Source organism: Taeniopygia guttata, chromosome W (assembly GCF_048771995.1).
Source record: "Taeniopygia guttata chromosome W, bTaeGut7.mat, whole genome shotgun sequence".
Taxonomy (NCBI): domain Eukaryota; kingdom Metazoa; phylum Chordata; class Aves; order Passeriformes; family Estrildidae; genus Taeniopygia; species Taeniopygia guttata.
Genome location: NC_133064.1, coordinates 31,810,377 through 31,834,306, shown reverse-complemented (window position 1 = coordinate 31,834,306; position 23,930 = coordinate 31,810,377). Strand labels below are relative to the sequence as shown.

The 23,930-nt window shown below is 41.3% G+C and overlaps 1 protein-coding gene across 1 annotated transcript in view; it reads left to right on the top strand.

The window, feature by feature from the left end:
- The first annotated feature begins 532 nt into the window (after positions 1–532).
- The window catches only part of LOC116806929 (F-BAR domain only protein 2-like), a 66,502-nt gene continuing 43,104 nt past the window's right edge, over positions 533–23,930 (top strand). Inside the window, exon 1 of the mRNA XM_032744750.2 lies at positions 533–756. Coding sequence (XP_032600641.1) covers positions 533–756 — 224 coding nt within the window. The remainder of the gene's footprint in view (positions 757–23,930) is intronic.

The following is a 23,930-nucleotide window of genomic DNA, read 5'->3' as shown; positions in this document are numbered from 1 at the left end:
TCTTCTGTTACAGCCCATCCCTCCTGGTCATAACTTGCCTTTTCTACCTTAATAAGTTTCCTATCCTTTTTATTGTACACTGGCTTACCTTCAATAGAAATTTTTCCATCTGGAATCAATGCTGCCTCTACTGTCTCATCAGGTATCTCACCTTTTGCTGCGTCTTTTGCTTCCCTATCTGCCAGCATGTTTCCCTCTTCTAGTTCAGAGCTCACTTTTTGGTGCGCTTTGATGTGCACGATAGCTGAACCTTCCCGGGTAGCTGTACCGCACCCAATAGTCTCAGTATTGCTTGGGCATGTTTAATGTTCCTCCCTTGCGAGTTGAACAGTCCTCTCTCCTTCTAAATGGCTCCGTGTGCATGGACCACCCCAAATGCATATCTTGAGTCCATGTAGATGTCAATTTCTTTTCCTTTTTCCAGCTCTAGGGCCCAAATTACGGCGACTATTTCAGCCTTTTGTGCAGAAGTATTTGTTGGTAATGGTCCAGATTCTACTACCTGTCTGCTTGTGGTAAGTGCATACCCAGCATGCCTTTCTCCACTGATGACATAGCTGCTTCCATCCGTAAACCAGGTTTCGTCATTCTCAAGCGGGGTATCCTTCAGATCTGGACGGCTGGAGTAGGTGGCTTAAATGGTCTCCAGGCAGTCGTGGATTACTGGTTCGCCCATACTCCCACTGAGGAAGGAAGCTGGGTTCACAATGTTAGTTACCAAAATTTCCCGCAGCCGGAGAAGCCTTTAAGGCTATGGTGAAGAAAAAGAGTAGGTTCTGATGGAGGGTTCAATCCAGAGCTTTTATTCTGGCCCGCAGGCCTCTGAATCCAGTCACAGCTCCAAGCAGAACGCTGAATCCTGTCATTGCTCCATCAGAACACCCTGGACTGCGTGGTTCACATCTCTTTTATCTGGGGAAGGGGAGGAGGGAAGGAATAGGGACCCCACCAACCAGGTATGGGAGAGGAGGTTGTAGGGAATGCGGGGGCTCCAGGACGGTTTCAATGAATGGAGATGAGAGAGCTCTGAAGGTTGCTCTTAGAATATAGGGTTTATTAGGGATGGTGAAAGGTCTTGCTTGGAGCTACCAGACGCAGCACATGGCAAGGCCTGAGGTGATGGGGGAGGGTAGAGACAAGGAGTTCCAAGAGAGGGTGGAAGATCTAAGAGGGGGGAGTTCCAAGAGGGGGGAGTTCCAAGAGGGGGGAGAATCCAAGAGGGCGTCTGGCTCCTTGGAGACCCCTTATCAGGGGGCTTCAAGGTGGGCTGGAACAAGACTTGGGCCAATGGGGTTACAGACACTTGATGCTTCAGGGGAGGGATACAGGTGTGGGATGAACCATACATTTTGGGGGGCTGAGATGGAACAGTCCATTTGACTTTTGGACCTATCTGTAGGTAAAGGTATTGTCCAGCCAGTAGGGGGGGTTGTTTTCATCCTGGCTATACTATTGTAAATCTTTTGCCAGGCAATTATATTTATCAATCCTTCCCAGCAACTCCCCCGTTCTGTTGAACTATTTGAGATACTAAATATTGACTTAACCATTATTCTCTGCACACTTGGAGGTATACAGGGCATTGCTATTAAAACTACACGTATTACTATTGGAACAATCAAGCTTACTTTACAGAGTTCCTTTAGCTAAGGTGCAAAGCTCAAACCATCAAATAAACTGTTCAGCTGAGATAGATCATCTGTTATTAAACCACTGATTATAGTAAGGGGGGCATTTACTTCTTTACTGAGCCAACATCTTAACTTGTTTGACTGCTTTAGGGTAATGGTAGAACTTAACTGAGGTAGCATTATCAAAACTTTCTGGAAAAGGTCCTCTAATTAAACAGGTTGAAAAAAGTTTGTCAGGGCTTGTGTCAGATAGACAGATGGTAGCAGAGCCTGCAGACTTGGCTAAAGCAACCATGGCATTTGTCTTTGGTTGACTCACAGGTAAAACTTCAATACAAAAACTAAAACAAAAGAACAAAAGCAACATGCACGCATGCAAACGATACAAGTCTATTCTTTTCTTGAGCTGTTTCTGGCAGGTCATTTTCTCTTGATGACTCTGTGCAGTTCAGGTCTGGGTGCTTGCTTCTTGGCTTGAACTTGCAGAAGTACAGCCTGGTGCAGGGGTGCCAGCAGATTTCAGTGCGTGGTAGGGCTTCACATTCTTTGCTGGGACCCACTCGAGTCCTTCACCTGTGAAAACACAAGCAAAACCTCTCCCCCATGTTATAAACTTGTGTGGACCTTCTATTTGTCCTGAATCTAAGGTTTTGCTGAAAACTGGGGGTGCCCCTTTATTTTTGCTTTTTTGTTGTTCAGAAAATGTTTGTAAAGTGGGGGGGGGTCAGGCTCTCCTGCAGCGCTATTTTAAAAATTGTAAACATACAGAGCCTTACTCAACCTCTTTTGAGGTGTAGCCTGATCTACTCCCCCTTTCTGTTGATTTAAAATACGTTTTAGGGTTTGATATGTTCTTTCTATGGTACTCTTCAACAGCTGTTTAAAATAGGAAGAGGAGATACCACCATCATTTATTGCTTTTCGCAATTCTTTCAAGTCCTGGGAAGGGATAACTGTCCATATTCTGGGACCAGCAGGTTGCTGGCTGGATACCACAGGCATGGTTCGGGGATTCAGACTGTCCTCTTTGTGACTATCACGTCTGATTCCATGCCAGTCTGTCAGTTGGAGATTATCAACACCTTTCTGGGAATTTTGTAAAATCAGGATAAGAGGGTTAGGATTTGCAAGGGCAAAACAGTTCTCTGTCTGTCCTTTATTTGTCAAAGCGGCTGCCACATTCCATCTTTCTCCCTCTTGCTGCATGGTTTCTGTGCCAAGCTGTGGTGAGGTACTGCTTGGACCAGGTGCAGGAACTGCTGGTAGCTGAGGCAGAGAAGCAGGAGGAGTGGAGCCTGTCAGCAAAGGCACATGGGAATAACCTGCATGTGCGGAAGGATATGTCATAAGATTTGTGCTCTAGACCCATTGTCGCGAATGAGTTGTTTAGCCGCTTAAAGAAACACTGTCAAAAGTATTGGAAAAAGCAGGGTTTAATTTGGGTTTGTGAAAAAGTGACTTTGCACAGTTCTATGGCAAGGTTCACTCTATTGCTTACTGCAACAGATTAAAGCATACAAAGAAAGATCAAACTAGAAGTAATTTGGAATTATTTACACAGAAACCAGGAATGTAAAAGGGGTAAGGGTGTAAAGGATATGAATGCAAAGATAATAGATTCACAGACACACAGGCAAAACCATGTCTACACCTATTTCTACATATGTAAATGTACCTATCAAAATCCCTCATGTTCAATGAAATACGTCAATTCCCTTTGTGTTTCCCAACAGGCAAGGGTTGCACCTGGAGGAGCATGGAGATGGGGGATATCAGCCTAGGCCTCATTGTCAGTGATGGTCCTTTGAGTATGACAAACTTGATAGTTTGTGAGCTCTGAGAGGCCCCACTTAGAGGGAGGTGCTGACTCAACCCACTGCGGTCTAGGAGATCTCAAAGGGCCTCACTCAGAAACGCTGTTTATAGGGTCACTGAATCACAGAAGCACTTAGGTTAGAAAAGACCTCTGAGATCATTGAGTCCAACCTTTGACTGATCACCATGTTGTCATGATTGGCTTTAGTCCTCAGTAAGTTTCCCTCCTGGACATAATCCAAGCTGATAACTACTGGCCTTTTTTTCCCAGAAAGTCCAGTAACAATGGTATTGCTCCTGTCAGAGTACGATTCATGTAAATGGTTTACCAAGGCTACAAAGGATAGCTGCTTATCCTTTGTTTCCCACCTTTATTGGGCAGATGTTTTTTCTGATTTTTCCTACCTTTACCATACAAGTGCTCCTAGTACAACCAGGGTGTGCCTCGTTGACCAACTGGTACCATCAAGGGATGCTTCACTGCTCAACTGGGGCTTTTGAGCTTGTAGACCAGGCCCAAGGATGAGGGGAAAGGAGGGGGTGATGGGTATATACCACCCTAACCCTTCACCAGCTTCAGTGCCCTACTTTGGACATGCTCCAGGACCTCAATGTCTTTCCTGTAGTGAGGACCCCAAGTTGGAACACAGGACATTCTCCTGAGTTTCCTGCCTCTTCTTCCAAAGTTATTAAACTCTAATTTTTTTCCTGAGTTACAGCAAAATGTCTCTGTTCAGTCAGGCTGGTCATCTTCCCTGCTGGCTTGTCATTTGGTACATGGGGACAGCCTGCTCCTGCACCTTGAAAATTTCTTTATTGAAGAGTGTCCAGCCTTCCTGGACCCCTTTTCCCTTCAGGACTGCCTTTCAAGGGACTCTCTCAACCAGTATCCTAAACAGGCCAAAGTCTGCCCTCCAGGAGTCCAAAGGAACAGTTCTGCTGGCACCTTCCCTTACTTCTCTAAGAATTCTCATTAATTTTGTGACTGCTGTGCCCAAGACGGCCTCCAACCATCACATCATCCACCAGTCCCCTGTTCATAAACAACAGATCCAGCAGGGCACCTCCTCTGGTTGATTCACTGACCAGCTGTGTCAGGAAGTTCTCTTCCTCACACTCCTGGACTGTTTTCTCTTTGATGTGTTGTATTTCCAGCAAAAGTCTGGTAAGTTGAAATCCCCCATGAGAACAAGGGCAAGCAATCGTGAGACTTCTCCCAGCTGCTTATAGAATATTTCATCTGCCTCCTCATGCTGATTGAGTGCTCTGTAACAAACTCCCACCAGGATATCTGCCTTGTTGGCTTCACCCCTGATCCTTACCCATAAACACGTGACCCTTTCATCACCACTGGCAAGCTCTAGACAGTCAAAACACTCCCTAACATACAGGGGCTACCCTGCTGCCTTTCTTGCCTTGCCTGTCCCTTCTGAAGAATTTATAGCCATCCATTGTAGCATTCCAGTTGTGTAAGTCATCCCACCATGTCTCCATGATGGCAACTATATCATAGTGTTTTCCAGCTGTGCAATGTTTGTTGCTCCTCCTGTTTGTTGTCCATGCTACATGCATTGGTGTAGATGCACTTCAGCTGGGCTATCGATCTGGCCATCTTTTTAGGGGGAAAAGCCCTCATTCCTATGTGATTCTTTTCAGGCACTTCCATAGTTTCTGATAAATCAATAACCCCTGTGTCTTTGCTGCCACATAGATCTCTATTCCCTACCTCCACTGAGATGGCAGAGCAAAGGACCTTGCTAGCACACCCCTCAGTCACATGCCTCCCCCCCCACCCCTTCCCCCATCTTACCTGTAGCAAGCTTGGTTTTATCCCTTTCCTCCTTCAAAGATTGTTTAAAGCTCTTTCAATGAGCCCTGTTAACTCCTGTGCAAAGATCCTTTTCTTCCTTTGAGACAGGTGAACCCAGCAGGCCTGGTGTTGTATAGACTGACCCATGATCAAAGACCCCCAAAGTTCTACCAGTGACACCACACTCAGTGCCAGGTATTGAGTTGCTGGCTCTTCCTGGTTCTTCCTTCATCATTCCTTGTGACTGGAAGGATAGAGGAGAACACTTCTTGTGCCTCTGATTCCTTAACCAGTTGTCTCAATGTCCTGATGTCTCTCTTGATTGCCCTCAGACTTCTTGTTGCAACCTCATTGCTGCCTACCGGAAAAATCAATACTGGATAATAATCTGAGGGCTGTACTGGGTAGGAAGCTTTCTCTTCACATCTTTAATGCCCCAGGGAGGCAGCAAACTTCCTTAAGGAGTGGGCCTGATCTGCATATGGTACCTTCTGTTCCCTTCAGAAGGGAGTCTACTATCAGAATAACCTGTATTTTTTTTCTTTATGTAATGCTGTTGTCACAGGTGTTACCTTTCTTGCAGTAAAACAGCTAGTAGAGTCAAGGGAAGGAGAGAGGGTGTGTGGGGAGAAGGGACTTGTCTATTAACTCTGCTCATTTTGGTGAAGCATAAAATAAGCTAATAGATATAATTAAGAAAAAAGCATATTTAAAATTTCCAAGTTGACTTCATAGACAAAAGTGGGACCTGCTGACTGAAACTTTTTGTGTGGCTTCCATCTCATTACTATCTCTGCCAATTCTTCAATAACTGAGAGTTTTTCAGATTGTCTTTTATAGTCTTCCCTATGAGAAAAGAATACATTGTTGCAAGAGCAAGGTGAAGTTTTGGGGGGTAAGCTGGCCTCTGTTAAATCAAATTAAAAATACTAATCTGATCATCATATCTCTGTGTGTTTCAGTGCTAAGCATGAGTATTTGTCTCTTATCAAGCTATAAATAAAACACTCTCAAAGACAAATGTTAGGCAACTGTTATGGACAAAATACAGAAAGTTTGTGTTAAAGAAAATCTTTGCTTTCTTCTGTTAGAAGTGAAGGTTAAAGATACTGATCTGAATTAAGGATTGGTTTTGCTTGAACCTGGATTATTCATATATATTTAATTATTAGCATGAGAGTCTTGAAAGTTTGGGGATCAGTCTTAGTAGCTGAGAAGGGTAGAGAAACTTAAATGGCATTTAAGACCACTTTGAGATTGGCCTTTTGATATTCTGCCCTCAAGAGCTTCATTTGGAGGCTAAACAACTACATTATGATTAATGGGATATTGATGGATTCTATTCCCAGGTTATTTTACTGGCAGGGAAAATGTTGCAAACTCGGTCTTAATTGCAATAAATAAAAGTCATTACTTTGGGCACATCTTTAAAAAAAAAAGTTATTAAATTTCTGCACGTTTTAAGAGGAAATATTTGGTAGAGTCCATCCAATGTCTAAAATAATTACACTTGTTTAACAGCAGTGAGTATCAAGTTAACTCATCAGATTCTCAGTTGTCTTTCTATTTGTTTGACTAAAGCATATTTTTTTTTATTTGCAGTTTGAGAAATTCTCTGAAAATGGTGTTTATACTGAATTAAACATAGATTTGTGCTGCAAGAGTTAAATATACATGTTGGGTGTGATGCATGAAAGACGAGACACACTAGCAGAGGTGCAAGTGAATCTTATTTATTCAGAAAGTGCATCAGGTTTTATACCCCTAAAGCAAATGCTATATTTAGCTACAGGCTAAAAGCTTAATCACAGTTCTACAATAAATCTGTTTTCTTGGCATCTTCTATTATTGTTTCCAGAGTCACAGGCCAATAGACCATGAAGACTGTTCTGTTTTAAATTTCTTCACATTCTAGTAGAAATGGTGTCTTGTTATTGTTCAACTCATTCAACCTGTTCAGAGACATGGGTCAGCTGCCGCCACTGCTATTCTCTGTGTAACTCTTTCCTGCTATCATCCCTCAAGCAAACATTTGTTACCCCAACATTTCCCCCTTCTCTTTTTCTTGACGTCATGGACAAAGCAAGTGCAACCACAACTTATTTTTGTGTGCCTTTAATGGCTCTGATTTTTTTTTGAAAAGGACAAGACAGAAAATTTAAAAATATATCACTGCCAGACAATCCAATAAAACCCCAAATTCGTAAATTTATTCCTGAAAACCAATTTTTTGGATTTAGCCAAGAGAGAATTTTTAAAGTCTGTCAGTACCTTTTGTTCCTCCCGTTTGCAAAGCTCTGAGTTGATCTTTTAACTGACTATGACACGAGTGAATATCTTGTCTTAAAGTTTTATAAAAGGCTCTTTGGAGGTGGTTTTTGACTGTTTCCCTGTTTTGTTCCGTTTCATTCCACGAAAGAGGAGTGACACATAGCAAGTTATGAATGTGTTCCCAATTGCAATGTAAGAATATGTGGGTTTTTTGAGTCTCAGCTCTTTTGCCAATCCACAAAAGAGCGCTTTCCAAGACATCTAATCTGGTCATTATTTCCTTGTCACTTTGCTCTTATGTTTGTAACTCTTTCGTATTATTGGTTAAAGCTTGTCCCACGGTGTGGGCAGTTTGAATGGAATTAGTTAAAGCTGCAACAGCTGTTTATATTATTACAGCAGAAATGATGGCAAAAATCAACCAACCCAGAAATTTGTGAACTCGTTTCTTACTCTTTTGGATTTCCTCTTGGAATAGTTGAGCCAATTGTGAAAGATCATCTTGTCCTTCCCAAGTCCGAGTCATATTTACAGGTATCCAAATTTATGGTTTTCTTTTAAATGGAAGAACAGAAAAATTATTCATTTCTCTATTGGTTACACATGATTTAAAGACAAAAGAATTAGCAGATAAAAAATACAAACCATTCCTATAATCAATTGAAAGATCATTAGGTAAAGCAAAAACATACGGGTGTGAAGTACAAGTCATTAGTGATTGTCTCTTTAACAATGTCAAATTTCTGATGGTATGATTCTTAACCAAGTTTACCTGATATACCATATTACCAAAAGCAGGTAACAACATCTTCCAGAAATGCTTATGAACACATGATTGATTACTATCTAGGTAATATTGAATCAATGGTCCGGCCATTCCACCATCATGCCAAACAATGCTGCAGTTTGTCTTTTGGAATGGGAGGATGGTTATATTTGTCCCCTTTTCTCTAAGGACACCATGTGATCCCCAGTCAATTACTCTCCCATACTGTAAGAATTGTTGTTGTGGTTGTTGTCCTATACATGATGTCCATTCCAAATGTCATAAATTGGAAATGGATGTAAAACGACATTTGGGAAAATGAGGTGGAGTGGCATCCACAGAATTGTTGGAGGTAGACAGAATGGTCAGCAATGTAATAGCAGTCAAAGTTTTTACCATTCCTGAGGATACATATATTAAATGTAATTGCATAGAAAAATTAGCACAAGGTAAGGAGAAAAAGGTGTTTGTTTGATTCCACATTAAGCATATAGGCAGTAAATCAGTAACATAAGAAGCACTGGTAACACATGTATTTACACCATCCTGATCTAGGGGAGGAAGCCAAGTTTCTCCTACCCATTTCATTCCATTGTTGCTGAGGGGAGGTTCTGGATCACACCAGTTCAGAGGGCAAAACAGTGGTGGCTCAAGAATGTGTGCCCAGTAGGTTCTTCCTTCCACCACTTGATGGCAGTACAGCAGTAGAAGGACAGCAAGATTCATTGTTGTCATCCTTAGCTGCATTTGATGTATCTCGCCGGAAGCCAATATGGTCCTGTGGGCAAAGAAACACACCCATAACCTCTCCCCCAAGCTAATAGTGGAACTGGACCTTTCCATTGACCGCTGTGTACATGTTTGCATGTAACTTCTGGGTGAACTCCTTCTCCATCAGTTGTCTGACCTAGATGTCTTTGATGTGCCATTAGGTCATCCCTAGTGGAATGATTCAAAAAATGTAAAACATAGGTTGCTTTGTTAAGCTGCTCTTGAGGTATGGAGCATACCTACCAGATTTCCCCTTTTTTGTTTCTGTAGCATGTTTTTCAATGTGTAAGGTGCCATTTCCACTATGGCTTGCCCTGTTGGAGAATGGTCAATACCTGTAACATGTTGGATCCCCCAACTATGGAAAAAATCTTTTGTTTTTCAAGGTGTATATGCAGGTCCGTTATCTGTTTTTATCTGTTGAAGGACCCCCATGGTAGTAGAAGTATGCAGCCAATGTCTGGTGGCATCTCTCGATTTCTCACTTTTGTGAGCTGATGCTACTATGAAACCTGAAAAAATATCAATGGAAACATGCACATATTTAAAAATCCCAAAACTTGATATGTGGGTAACATCTGTTTGCCAAATGTCATTAGGTTTTAATCCTCGAGGGTTTGTATCTAATGTTTGTGGTAAGGAAAAAGTCTGCTGACATTGTGAACAAGTATTCACTATATCTCAAGCTTGTTGCAAGGTCAAGCCAAATTGCTTAGCCAATGCTCAGGCATTTTGATGATAGAAATAATGAGAAAGTTTTGCCTGCCCTTTTGTGGTATAGTGACTTGTCATGGCAAGAGCATCTGCTATTGCATTACCTTCCACTTTAGGGCGAGGCAGACTGGTGTGTGATCTAAGGTTCAGAATGTAATATTCATGAGACCTGTGAAGTAAAAAGTTATACAAAGTGATTAATAATACAAAAATATCTTTGTTAGAAACTTTCTTCAGGAATGAATGCTCTGTTCTCTTGATGATTCCTGTAACATAAAGAGAATCACAATGTTAATATGTTTCTGTGAAAATATATTAAATCCTTCTACCACGGCTGCTAGTTTGACTAACTGGGTAGATCCGGGTTGGAAGGTTATCGAGTGTTTCCACTGTCCTGTATCATTTTTCCTCGGGGTCACAGCTTTGTGTGTTTTCCCTGATCCAACAGTGAAAACAGTTTTTTTGCATCAGGGATAGGTGTCTGTAAGCGATGCGGTTGGAAGGGAAGTTATTTAAAAGATTGTAACAATGCATGTCAATGCACTGAGTGAATAAACTGTCCATTGTAGTCCACAAGAGCAATTTGAAATGACAGTGAATCCTTGAAAAGATTCTCTAATTCTGCTGCAGTAATAGGGAGATGTACTACTGCTGGATCATATCCTATCAGGCTCTGACATCAGTCGTCCCATCGACAGCAGTCAAATAATTATTTCAAGTTGAATGGTTATAGTTTTTGAAAAGGTGTGTGGCAAGAAAATCCATTTTAATAACCAGAGATTATGTTCTTGCACATCACACTGGCCAATAAGAGCATAGGGTTGGAAAAATTGCAAAATCAGGATCAGCCGCAAAGGCATATCTGGGTTTTGACATGTGGCAAAGGACTCATTGATTTTATCACTTGCAGTCTCTAAAGCCTTTTGGGCAGTTCTTGTCAATTGCCTAAGAGAAGAGAAATCTGGGCCCTCTTTTAACAATTGAAATAAAGGAGATAATTCTTCTGTTGTAATTCTCAGCAGAGGGTGAATCCAATTAATGGTGCCAAATAACTTTTGCAAGTCATTCAACATGTGTATGTTGGTTTTTAAAGTTACCAGCTGTGGAGTGACTGTTGTTTCGAGTAGTTTAAAGCCCAAGTATTTCCAAGGAGGTTCTGTTTGAATTTTGTGTGTGGCTATACACAGACCTCTGCTGGTCAGTGTCATTTTTAAATCTGCAAAACAATCGCACAATAATGTCATGCTGTCAGAGGCAATTAAAATATCATTCATATAGTGATGCAGCAAAACAGATGGATATTTTTGCCATATTGGTTGTGTTGCTGAATGGATGCCAAACTGAGAAATAGTTGGACTGTTTTTCATACCCTGGGATAGGACAACCCAGTGGTATTGTTCCATGGGGATTTCATGATTGACAGATGGTAAAGAAAAGGCAAATTTAGGTGCATCTCCAGGATGTAAAGGAATTGTGAGAAAACTGTCTTAAATAAATTATTGCCAATTCTCAATGTTCTGGAATCATTGTGGGATTAGGTATTCCTGGTTGTAATGACCACATAAGTGACATGGCTGCATTGACTACCCTGAGATCCTGTAAAAGTCTCCACTTTCCTGATTTCTTAGGGATAACGAAAATAGGTGTATTCCATGGGCTGGTGGAAGGGACTGTGACCCAATTGTAATTGTTCCTGTAGAAGGATTCGGCCTTGATGAAGCCGCCCACCTCTTAGGGGCCACTGATTGATCCAGACGGGCTTATCTGTAAGCCAGGTCAGTTTCAAGAGTGGCATTTCATCGGTGGCCCCTATCAAAAATGCGCTGTAATGATCAAGACCCATTGAGTCAGTAGATCTGGCCCCCACAAAGTGCCCAGGATCAGAGTACATATGGCTGCACAGTGGCTATCTTGCCTTCTGGTCCAATGATGCATAGGTCTTTGGCCCATCACCATGGTATCTGTTATCCACCAACTCCAATGACAATAGCTGTAGAGGGTGCCAAGGGCCAGTCAGGAGGCCACTCCTTCTGCGCTGTGATGGATACATTGTCTCCAGTATCAACCAGTCCTGTAAAAGACTTAGAGTCTATTTGGCAGGTGAGTAATGGCTGTTGTGTTCCAATTACTTTGGACCAAAAGATCTGAGGAACACCTGTGCTTCTAAAGCTTGCATTGTTTCATTGCTGCTGCAATATTGGCACTGGACAAGAAATTGCTGGCAACAGTATGAGTTATGGCAAGTGACTCCCCTGAGGCACGGTACAAGGGAGGTTAGGAGCCCAAGCCATCATTTTGATTTCCCCTTTCTAATTTGCATCAATAATTCCCAGTAAAATAAACAGTCCAGTTTGAGTGGTAGAAGAACAACCCAATAATAAAGTGTGAGTTTGAAATGGTAGTGGACCAAAAACAGCAATGGGTAATAGATGAACAGAAGTGTAATTTAAGACTGTGGTAGAGCTGATGGTCAGGTCCGGGCCAGCACTGCCTAGGGTGCCCCTTGCCATACCTGAGTTTGCATTGGAAGTTGGCTGAAGTGGGCCCTGCTTGGTTGAGGGACACCAGCCTGCACTCCCCTGTTTGAGTTTCCCTCTTTTTGGAGTGGGTTGCCATCCTTGTCGTACTTAGAGTGGCATTGGTTACTCCAATGAAAGCCTTTTTTGCAGCAAGAGTAGGGTTTGTTTGGCTATTTAATAATTTTCTGTCCTTTTGGTCATTGCTTTCTAACATGCCCTTCTTGTCTGCATGCAAAGCATTTAACAGCTGCTTTAGCTGCCCACCATTGCTGAGTGATTGCTGGAGCAATGAGTTCTTCTCTATATTGTTCTGAGCTGATATTAGCACATGCTTTGATGCAATCAGCAAGTTCAACATCTGTATGGTTGCATATCAGATCTTTTTTGCAGTCATTATTAGCATTTTCATAAGCAAGGGATTTTAAAACAGCATCGGCTGCTGCTTGCATTTCAATTTGGCACCTGATGGCTGATGGCAATTGATCAATAAGGGTAATATATGGTTCCTGGGGAGCTTGAAAAATGGTGGCAAAACCAGGCTCTAAATTTTTTGTATCAGGTACCTTTTCACAAGGTGATAACTGTGCTTTGTTCCCAAGCCTGCAGTTGTAATTGGAGTTGAGCACAAGCAGTAGCATGCATGCTGGTACCCAGAGAGCTGGGGAGCCATGATATTACTTTTTGGGTGCTGATTACCGTTATTCAATGCCTGGGTTTGAGCTAAATCTATGAATTTTGTCCACCAAACAGAGTATTGCCCCCCCCCCCATTAAAACTGTTTTAAAGAGAGATTTCCAGTCCACCAGTAACATGGTATGCAGTTCAGTTATAGCATCTATTAAATTCACAGTAAAGGAGGAATGCAAGCTGTTTTCCTTCACCAATTTCCTTGGTTCTTTAACCATTTCATATGACAACTTTTCATGATGTGGATTTTGATTGCAATATATAACAGGCATTGCTTGTAAAAATTTGATATGTTCTTCCTGTAAAGCCCTTCTATGGTAGCTATGTATAAACCTTTCTGGCTCGGGATCAGTGGGTGAAATGTCCTCATAATTGTGAGAGGAATTAGATGTGGCATAAGAAGGAGGGTGGGTAGGTGAGACGGTTGCAGCCACTTTTCGGTGTGCTCTCTGTAATATTTCTTCCATGCTAGAAGCAGTGGCTGCCATGGCACGTACAGGGGTTAGAGGAGGGTATAAATCTGGCTCTTGGTCAGGGTCGACCGGTCTGGGATCAAAAGGATCCTGGCATTCTGGGTCACCCTCCTCAGAAGGAGAGGATAGTGGTGCATCCAAAAGTACACCATCCACTTCCTTAAATTGTTGCAAGGCAGAATAGATCACACGCCAAGTAAGAATATCATCGGATTGAGCGTCATGGTGAATGACCTGACAAGTTTGTAAGCACTCACCAACTTTTTGCCAATTAATAAGTTCATAAGAACCATCAGAGGGGTACCAGGGGCAATTTTGACGGATCCAGATTAGTAAAGATATGAGTTTCTGAGGTAGTACTTTAAATCCTTGCTCCCTGGTAATGGGCAACAAAGTCTTTATGAAGTTTGTGAGATTTGGTTGCGCTTTGGCCCATGATTAAAGAAAAAATTACTTCCTGACTGCTCGCTTTGGCTAACCTTGGTCTAATAGCCAGTGATGATAGGAGCTCCTCAGTGATTGATCAGGCACAACCGGCTGGTTCAGTTGGGGTACATCACCGGACTGGATCACCACAGCAGTATTCAGGCCACATTGGGTGCCATTTGTGATGTATGAAAGACAAGACACACTAGCAGAGGTGCAAGTGAATCTTATTTATTCGCAAAGCGCATCAGGTTTTATATCCCTAAAGCAAATGCTATATTTAGCTACAGGCTAAAAGTTTAATCACAGTTCTACAATGAATCTGTCCTCTTGACATCTTCTATTATTGTTTCCAGAGTCACAGGCCAGTAGACCATGAAGACCATTCTGTTTTAAATTTCTTCACATTCTAGTAGAAATGGTGTCTTGTTATTGTTCGACCCATTCAACCTGTTCAGAGACATGGGTCAGCTGCTGCTGCTGCTGTTCCCTGTGCAACTCTTCCCTGCTAACATACCTCAAGCAAACATTTGATGCTGCAATATTGGGAGTTACATTACAAATAGAAACATTTGAGGCAATTAATTTGTATTTGATTCATGCAGTTAAACCCAGTCATGTAATTCACAATGCTAATTCACAGCTCAATTATTTTTTACTCTCATTGTGACATCTGTAATTGCAGCACAATTATTTGCTATGTTCTACTACATAAAAACAATCTAAAGCTTGTATCTAAAATCTGTTTATATCAGCTATTTATTCAAAGACTATGACATTCACTAGAAACACTGGAAAATGCTTGCAAGTATACCTTTTATAGTGGAGGCTCTAGAATAATTTTATTTTCCTAATAAAGATAAATCAGAGTACTTATTAGCATGTGTGTTTTGGGAAGTGAAAGTAATTTCTGTATTTGAGGTTTCCACAATATATTTGCTTCAGTTGCTTTTAGATAAATTTTCAATATTTCTGTCTCTCACTTGAAGTAGTTGCATAAGGTGCAATGATGGGGGAGGGACTTGATGATCTTCAAGGTCTTTTCCAACCGTAGCAATTCTATGGTTCTAATGAGTGTTAGGACTGCCCTTTGCAATGACAACAGACTGTTGCCTTGTGTCAGCTTGTCACACGAGTCTTGATTTAGGATCCTGCCAACTATGCCAATTTCTTTTTAATGGGCAATTTAGACTGCTTAAAGACCTGCAGTCTAAGGTATTGACAAAAGTGATTTTATTGAAATATGATGCTATAGTAGTGTGACTTAACAAAGTTTGATAGCAAGGTTTTCTCTATTACTGTACTGTACAAAGGATTTAACAGTGATTCAAAACTACCAAAACAGAATCAAAGTTACCAAGGTAAAATCTTAGTGCACTATATTACAAGATCTGTAGTTGGTAAGAGGTCTCGACCTTGAGTAGCAACCTTGAGAGACATCCCAGCTCAAGGGGAGATCACTGCCATGCAGTCAGCTACTTAGCAGGGAGAGCTCAAAGAAGGCTCACTTACGCTGTCATATTTATGGAATAAAGTGGTTGGCTTGTAGTCAAATATCATAAAATGTAAAAAGTATGTATGAGATTCCTTGTACTACCTGCTATTCATGTGTTAATCACATGATTTGTGTTCCAAGCACATATGCATTGATGCTCACTGGGTCACCCTGCCCCTTTGTAGGTTTTCAGAGAACAGATAAGAACTAGATAAACTCTTGGCCTGTCTACAACTCAGGCCATTTGTGTCCTTTTGAGCCTGTACCAAACTACTGCTAGTTCAGTTAAGGGGTTGAGTGCATCCAACCTCTTGCTTCCAAGTGTTCAGACAGAACTTCCAAGAGGAAGGTAGGGTCTAGACCATGTGATGGCCTTGTGTTTGGCCTTAAATACCCTTTGGCCTTCCTGGGCCCTTCCCTCAGGTGGGACTTCTGGTCTTTTGGCCACTCAGGAGCTGGATTAGGGCCTCCAGGGATGGGTGTGGAGCATTGCCTCTGCTATGCCCGTGACTGGCACCACCACAGGGCTGGGATACTGTCTCTAGTGCAGGGTGGGAAGGGGGGAAGTTCACTATCTTGCCTGGGCAAGGCCCAAACTTCACACACATGCACCCCAAAATGTCTCGAGACATCAATCTTTCCAGTCTCTCACATATATTATAGATGAAATTTTGAATAAGAAAGCAAATAAGAAATTTTTCATGTGGTTGTAATAATATTGAAAATTAAATTGTATTTAAGCAGTGTACAGTAGTATTTTAGTTTTTTCAGTATGAGAGAAGGAAAATATTTAATGATTCGCTGTACATGTATGATTTTTGACCATTGGCAGAGAAATTGTAGTTTTCAGTTGCCACCTAATTTTTTATTTATACTGGTAATAGTTTCAGGAAATATTAATAGTTGTTAAAATATCTTAGGGCTTGACCTTCATTTGAGATTAAATTTAACTTAATGTTTATCTTTGTTTTTATTTCTTTAAGGCCCTATTGAATTTCAGGAATGTAACACATACAGTGCAGTTGAAGGTGAGTTGTTGTAGCATAGTTTTTTACCTAAGAATCCTGTAGATAGGACATGAGGGCGAGGAGAGAAGGATAGTCACATGTTAATTTCTATATTCCAATAGACCAAAAAGCTGGGTTTTTTTTAAGAAACAAAATTCCATGGAAATGAGACCTACAATACTTTATGAGGGTAAGTTTAGAGTAGCTATGAGGAAGAAATTCTTTACTGTGAGGATGGCGAGGCGCTGGCACAGGTTGCACAGGAAAGCTGTGGCTGCCCCACCCCTGGAAGTGTTCAAGGCCAGGTTAGATGGAGCTTGGAGCAACCTGGTCTAGCAGAAGGTATCCCTGCCCATGGCATAGGGTTGGAAGTAGATGATCTTTAAGGTCCTTTCCAACCCAAACCATTCTGGGTTTCCCTGATAAGCCTTTTGACTGAAGCAAAGGAGATGCATGTTCAGAAACTACTCTCACATTCCATTTGTCATTGTTTTGAGCAGGATATAACACAGAAAGGAATTAAATCCCAGACTAGCATTTAAAAATAATTTTGAAGTTATTTCTTTCTCTATTAAACTATAAGATATGGCTGAATTTAAACCTACCTGATTTGTGAGAAGTTTTGAGTTATTTCACCCTAAAAATTTCTAAAAGTGAAGAGATTCCGTATGTGCTGTGTAATGTATTTCTGTAAATGGGAATACTGAAGGTTTTTTAATGACATGCTCAAATTGTCCATTGTTAAATTATAGAAAAGAAATTATTTCCACCATTTTGCTTAAAGGCTTGCACTAGGTAGTATCTTAAATCAAAATAAAACTGAAGACTAGTTGGATTGGATGCTTGCACTTGGTAATTTTGTTTCAAGTTTGGCAGTCTACTTTGATTCAGCAAAAAATAGGGACAGAAGCAAACATGGCAGTAAGTCTAATGGAATATTTAAATTTAATTTTAGTACATTAAATGGATATGAAAGCAAACTTTTTTCTTTACTAAAGCTACATATATCCCATACTGAAAATAAAGAAGAAAAGATAGAGAGAAGGCATGTTTCCAGACTCAGTGGAAGCCAGCATTAGAGCTGGCTACAGCCCTGGGAAATAATGAACTCGGCATCAGCTGGGAAGCCAAGAGATGTTAGGTTTTACAGGACCAAAATCCTACTTTTTAGGAGAGACAGGGGCTTGCAAGTATCAGGAAAATGCAGGGAAATAAGAACAGGGTAAAACTGAAGTAGCTGAGAGAGACAGGATTCAGTTTCTGACCCAAGTCCATTAGCTATTCAGGATTGGATGGATCAATAGCTCCTGTTGAGCTTCTGTGAGAAGAGACCCTTTCCTCAAATCTGGCAGTGCATCCATCTTCCATAAAATAAGTGGCAGTCTAGCATACCCAGCATGGAGAGTTGGATGTAAAATAAAGATGAGTTTTATAAAGGCTTATGTTATTAATGTGTTGCTCGAACCATATTTTACATTTTGTTATGAAGCTGATGTGTTTTAACCTCAGTAGGCAACTCAGCCCCACAGAGCCACTCAATCTCCTCCGGTGGGATGGGGAAGAGAATCAGAAGGGTAAAAGTGAGAAACCTAGTGGGTTAAGACAAGACAGTTTAGTAGGAAAGCAAAAGCTGTGTGTGTAAACAAAGCAAACCAAGGAATTAATTCACTCACTTCCCATGTGCAGGCAGGTGTTCAGCCACCTCTGTGGGAGCAGGGCCTCATCACGCATAGCAATGAGAAGACAAATGCCATCACTCTGAACATCCCCTTTTTCTCCTCCTTCCCCTAGCATTATTACTGAGCATGATGCTATAGGGTCTGGAATATCTCTGTGGTCAGTTGCAGTCAGCTGTCTGAGCTGTGTTCTCTCAAAACTTCTTGTGTACCCCCAGCCTAACCACTGGTGGGGTGGGATGAGAAGCAGAAAAGGCCTTGGCTCTGTGTAAGCCCTGTGCAGCAGTAATGAAAACATCCCTGTGTTATCATCACTGTTTCGAGGACAAATACAAAGCACAGCCCCATACCAGCCACTGTGAATTAAATTTACTCTGTTCCAGCCCAAACTGGCACATTATGCTACTGAACAAAATATTGGAATAATTTTCTCTTATTCTTTTGTTCACTTAGTTTAGGTCCATACCTACCTCCACTGTTAGATTTTTGTATCACTTGTCATTGCAGCATTTAAAATGTCTTGGCACTGGTATGCACCAGTGTCTGACATTGACATATATACTCATTTATTTGATCTTTAAATTAAAATGTTTGTTTCACAGGGATAAAACCATGAAAGAGGAAGCCATTTGGTTTATCAGGGATTATGAAAAAAGAAAAAGACACTGATTCCATGTAAGTATATTTCCAGCTTGAAACCTTGTCATATATGAAAACTAGCTGATGTGTAACAAAAAAATGGTTTTATAACAGAAGTTTAGAGGAGCGCCATGAATATTAAGACATTGCATCTATTTAACATTTTTCTAACTAAGGATCTTAAGGAAACCTACTTGTGTTTCATTCTGTCCTCTGCAGAGGTAAGTAGTTATCCCTTGTTCGATATTTCAACATTGTAGATAATACAAGTCTTATGTTTACTTCTCATTAAATACTAGCTCTGTATGTGGAAAAAATGCTATATGTCTGTGTTTGCAGAATTGAAGCATTATTTATTTTTTAGAAAAACTTTTGTGTTCTGTTTAGAAAGACAGAAGAAACTTTGCATTTTTTTTTTCAGTAAATCATGTGCACATTGATTTCTGAAAGACCATCACTCTAACTCATGATTGATGTCCCACCATGACAAGTTGACCCTGGTTGGATGCCAGGTGCCCACCAAAGCTGCTCTTACACTCCCCTCCTCAGCTAGACTGGGGAGAGAAAATATAACAAAAGGTTCATGAGTTGAGATAAGGACAGGGAGAATCACTCACCAATTGCCATAACAGGCAAAACAAATTTGACTTGGAGAAATTAAATGAATTACCAATCTAATCAGAGTAAGATAATGAGGATAAACCAAATTGTAAAACACCTTCCCCTCACCCCTCCCTTCTTTCCAGGCTCAACTTCACTCATTATTTTTTGTACTTCCTCCCCACAGGGGAACAGGGAAGGGGGGTCTGTACTAGTCTGAAGGCAAACCAGCAGGAGTTTCCAAGTCATAAGTACAATTTAATAGGAAAATTGCAATAAAGGCAATAATACAGAAACACTGGCTTAAAATGAAAGAGTCAGAATACAACCTGTTGCCCTATTGGTCAGGTGGTGGTAGCAGTCTGATTAAATGGTGGCTACAGTCCAATTGGGATGATGGACGTGGTTTTGTTGAAACAGTGATCCTTTAGAAAGGTCTGGTCTTTCTCTGGAAGCCCAGTGGTAGTTATCAAGCTCTTGTCCTATGGAAATCCAGTGGGTAGTGCCCCCATAGTGTTCCAAACCTCAGATTATATACAGGTCAGAATGTTTGGTTCTTCCCCCTGGGCAAGGCATTTCACAACGGGATAATATTATACTATGAGTCATGCTGGGATACCTTGATGGCCCATTAGCAGAGTTGGCCACCTCAGGGTCTTAGCTGTTTCCCTGGAGGGTGTTATCAGAGATGAGTCATGGAGAAGATAAAGGATACTGGTTGTAGATGGGGGGTGCTGGTTTTCTTTAAGGTAGCTCCAGCCCTGCAGTGTCAGCTTCCCTGCTCCTTTTCGACGTGACTGAATCTAGTTCCATGTCGCTGCCACACTGTGGGCTGGTCCCAAGCAGCTGCAGCTAAAGGGTCAAAAAAACCCAAACCAGCAGCATTGGACAAGCCTCCATCCTCTTCTCAGTAAGTGTCAGGTGGATGGAAAACCTTGTGGAGTGGATCAGACTTCCTGGAGTGACGCAGCAGCTGTGGGAGTGGCTGGAACTCATGGACAGTGGGTCCAACTCCTCCTGGGCAAATGCCAGGTCCAACCCCTCCTTGGTGAAACCACAGGCAGTGGGACTAAAACGTACTGCGAAATCCACCCAAAACTGGTTTTGGTTTGTGAAATGCAGCCTCTCAGGTTGCAACTCGAAGAGGTGAGAAATGAAGCCCACTCCTCAGCTGAATTTTTAAAAAGTGAATAAAGGATAATAGAGAACCAAATCAATAAAGCAAAAGCAACAGCACTGGGTGCTTAGCTGTAGCCAGAGGCACACCACCTAACCATAGCAAACTTTCTTATATACCCTTTCTATTGCATTAGTCAAATACATATTCATAAACAATTATACATATTGAAACATTTCTTCAAACTAGTTTGTATATTGCAGGAATTTTTTAGCATGGCCCCTTCTCTGATCCACCTTTTTAGAGCATGTGCAGTAATCTTGGTTGTGGTTTCTTAGGTTGCAAATGCAAGATGTGGCTGGGGATGTGTATTCTATTGCCATGTGTTAAAACCAGGTGGGGCAGTTTTCTTTATCTCTTTCACCACCCATCCTCCCTCTGGGAGAGATATCTTCTGTTAATGGGCCACTTAGTGTCACTGCATGAGTGATAAAATTTCATCATCCCATTGTGAGATGCTCTGCCCAGGGGGAGGAAACAAGCATTCCTACCTGGATATAATTGGAGATTTGGAGCACCACAGGCAGCCTTTTCCCACTGGATTCGCAGAGGAGCAGCTTTCTTTTCCACTGGATGCCCAGAGGAAGACCAGGCCCATCTACACCACCACTGGACCTTCAGAGAAAAACGACACCCTTCTACAGGATCACTGCTTCAACAGAACCACATGTGTCACTCCAGGAGTACTGCAGCCATGATTTAATAGAGCTGCTACCAACACCCTGACCAACAGGGTGTCAGGTTGTATTCCGACTCTGATAGTGTTGGTTTTTATTACTGTATTTTTATTTTTCCTAATAAAGATCTGTTATTCCTACTCCCATGTCTTTGCCTGAGAGCCCCTTAATTTCAAAATTATAATAATCCGGAGGGAGGAGGTTTACATTCTCCATATTAAGAGAGGCTCCTGCCTTCCTTAGCTGACACGTCTTTTTGAACCAACCCATGTGGTTTTGAGGGTCATGTGTCACCTCCCCACAATGGCTCCCTGTTCCATGGTTTCAGCAGGTGGCAATTATTGATAGTTGAAGTGGCAATAGCAGGGGTCCACATCACGTCTGTTCCTCAAATGTTATCTGACCACGCAGATGGTTTAGCTATTTTAGTTTTTGCAAGTTAACTATAAGTACTCTAAATCAACATCAACTACTTCACAGATGTCTGAGTTATTTTAATTATTGCCAGTTAGCTACAAAAATAAAAGCATTAATCATTATTTCACAACTATAGATACTTCCACAAAAGTTAGCATTATATTATAATGCACAACATATAGCATCCACTTTAATATTTGCGAAAGCCAAAACTATGATATGTGTTTAACAAAGACGTGCCCAAGGCAACCCCAGAGAGATCAAAAGACAATTCTGTGTGTGCGTTCCCTCTTTTTAAAGTGACTCAGGACCTCCTCCTTTTAATGAACTGGGGTAAAGCACTCCAGTTCTGCTTCTGCTCCCCGAGTCTCAAAGACACAGTAAAACAGACTGTAGATGTGTCACCAAAACTGCAGGAGAAACAAAAACTCTCCAACAACATTTTTAGCATTAGAGAATCAAGGCATTAATTTATTCTGGCCAGGATGTGCAACAGAAATAATTTCATCCACACATTACCTGGGTTGTGCAAAGAAAATACTTCTATCACACATCCTTTTTACCAGATTTTTCACATATTCGTGCAGTCAAAACCCAGGGAAATTCTTTAGTTCAATGTTCATTGGTCCCTAGTAACACAGTTCTTAGTATTTGGTTTCCTATTGGTTGTTGATCCCTTAGCCTTCTATGTTAATTAGGTTCGCATTCTTTTTTCTCTTATCTCTCTTTTCCCAGGCCAGGTGTCTTGGACTATGACAGGGGTTATCTTTGGAGTTGATTCTTGTTTATGATCATTAATGGTCATTATTTTTTGTGTATCTTCTGTGCTACTCCCAATTTGTTGAGATGTTAATGTAATCACGCCTTGAGTGATCAAACAGTCGTTTGAAAAGAAACTTTAAATTCTTTTCCCTGGGGCAAAGGTGGATAACACCCCTGACTAAAGCAATATTAGAAGTGTTATATTTGGTATAATTTTCTACAGATGTTTTGCAGAAAATATGGAGTACACATATTTGGGTCATCTAGGTTGTCACGGGAAGAGTGGAAGCTTCAGACAAGCCTTGCCTTAGCCTCAGATTTTGGCAACAATTTAAATTTAAGGAATCACTCTGGTCCACAAGTTCTAATCATGGCAAAACAGATCTATTTATAAAAATGAATTATTTATTAAACAGAGAAGAGGTAACAAATGAAAGATCTTAATCAGAATTACTACACAGTATAAAACTAAAGAACTACTAGTCGATTATAGCATAACATAAAGCAGTGCACTATATCAAGGTACCTGTTGAGGTCAGGGCAGATGAAGAGACAATGCGACATCAGAATTCATGCAGCAGAGAGAGTTTTAATGACATTCACATCTCTTATATAGGCTATTCAAAAGACTCTGCATTCGAACCTGATTGGCTATGATTTCCTTACCACCTAGTTCACTGGCCAGTACCTACCTGCTTATGTTTTTGTCAAGGATTGGCTGGCATCCGCTCTGTAGCCAAATCCCTCCTCCTCTCAGTATAGCCCACAGTCCAGCTGGTGCTGTCATAGTTCCCCCTTTCTGTTTTCAAAATATAAAAGCCGTGCTTCTTGCAGAAAGGACAACGAGCACAGTACAAGAATAATGAATTTTTTCACTAAACTTGTCAAGCTTAATCTTTCTAGCTATTGGTGTGTTTCATCAAAATTTATCATGTCCAAGAGCTACCAAAGGCACAATTCTACTGGGTGGCACTCCACAGGTTAATTACTTAAAACGTACAACTTAAAACTTGAATGTTACAAACAAACTAACTCAAAAACTATCAGAGGTAACATTTAAAACTATCAGCGGTAGCATTTCTTTTTGCTAGTAATGTCCCTAAAGTGTCCTACTCTTGAGGTCCAGGTGAAGTCACAGGTGAGTTGTCATCCCAAAGGTCTCAGATTTCCATCCAGCTGGTGCAGAGGGTTGTTGTGGTCACTGTTCTATGATGTCTGCTGAGGGGCTGTCAGGGATGTGTTGTTGGTTGCGGTCCAGAGCAGAGCGTAGAGCAGGTTGCACACACTGAGCAGGTACCCATTGAATACTGGCATCTGTGGAAATACATGCATACCTGCATCCCCAAGTGACAAGATCCCAAGGGCCTTCCCGTTTGTTAGTAATGAGGTCTCGTACCAATACCTTAGGTTTAGGTAACTGGACGTTACTAGAGGACTGTAATGATAAGAAATTATTTAAGATGACAGGGTTTTGAGAGTTTTGCAATATTGTTAGATGGTTTAAAGTGTACAGGGCTTTGGCCACCCTACTCTGTGGAGTCTCACCACACATCCCTCTTTTCTGTTTTTCAAGGACGTGCTTTACAGTTCTATGTGT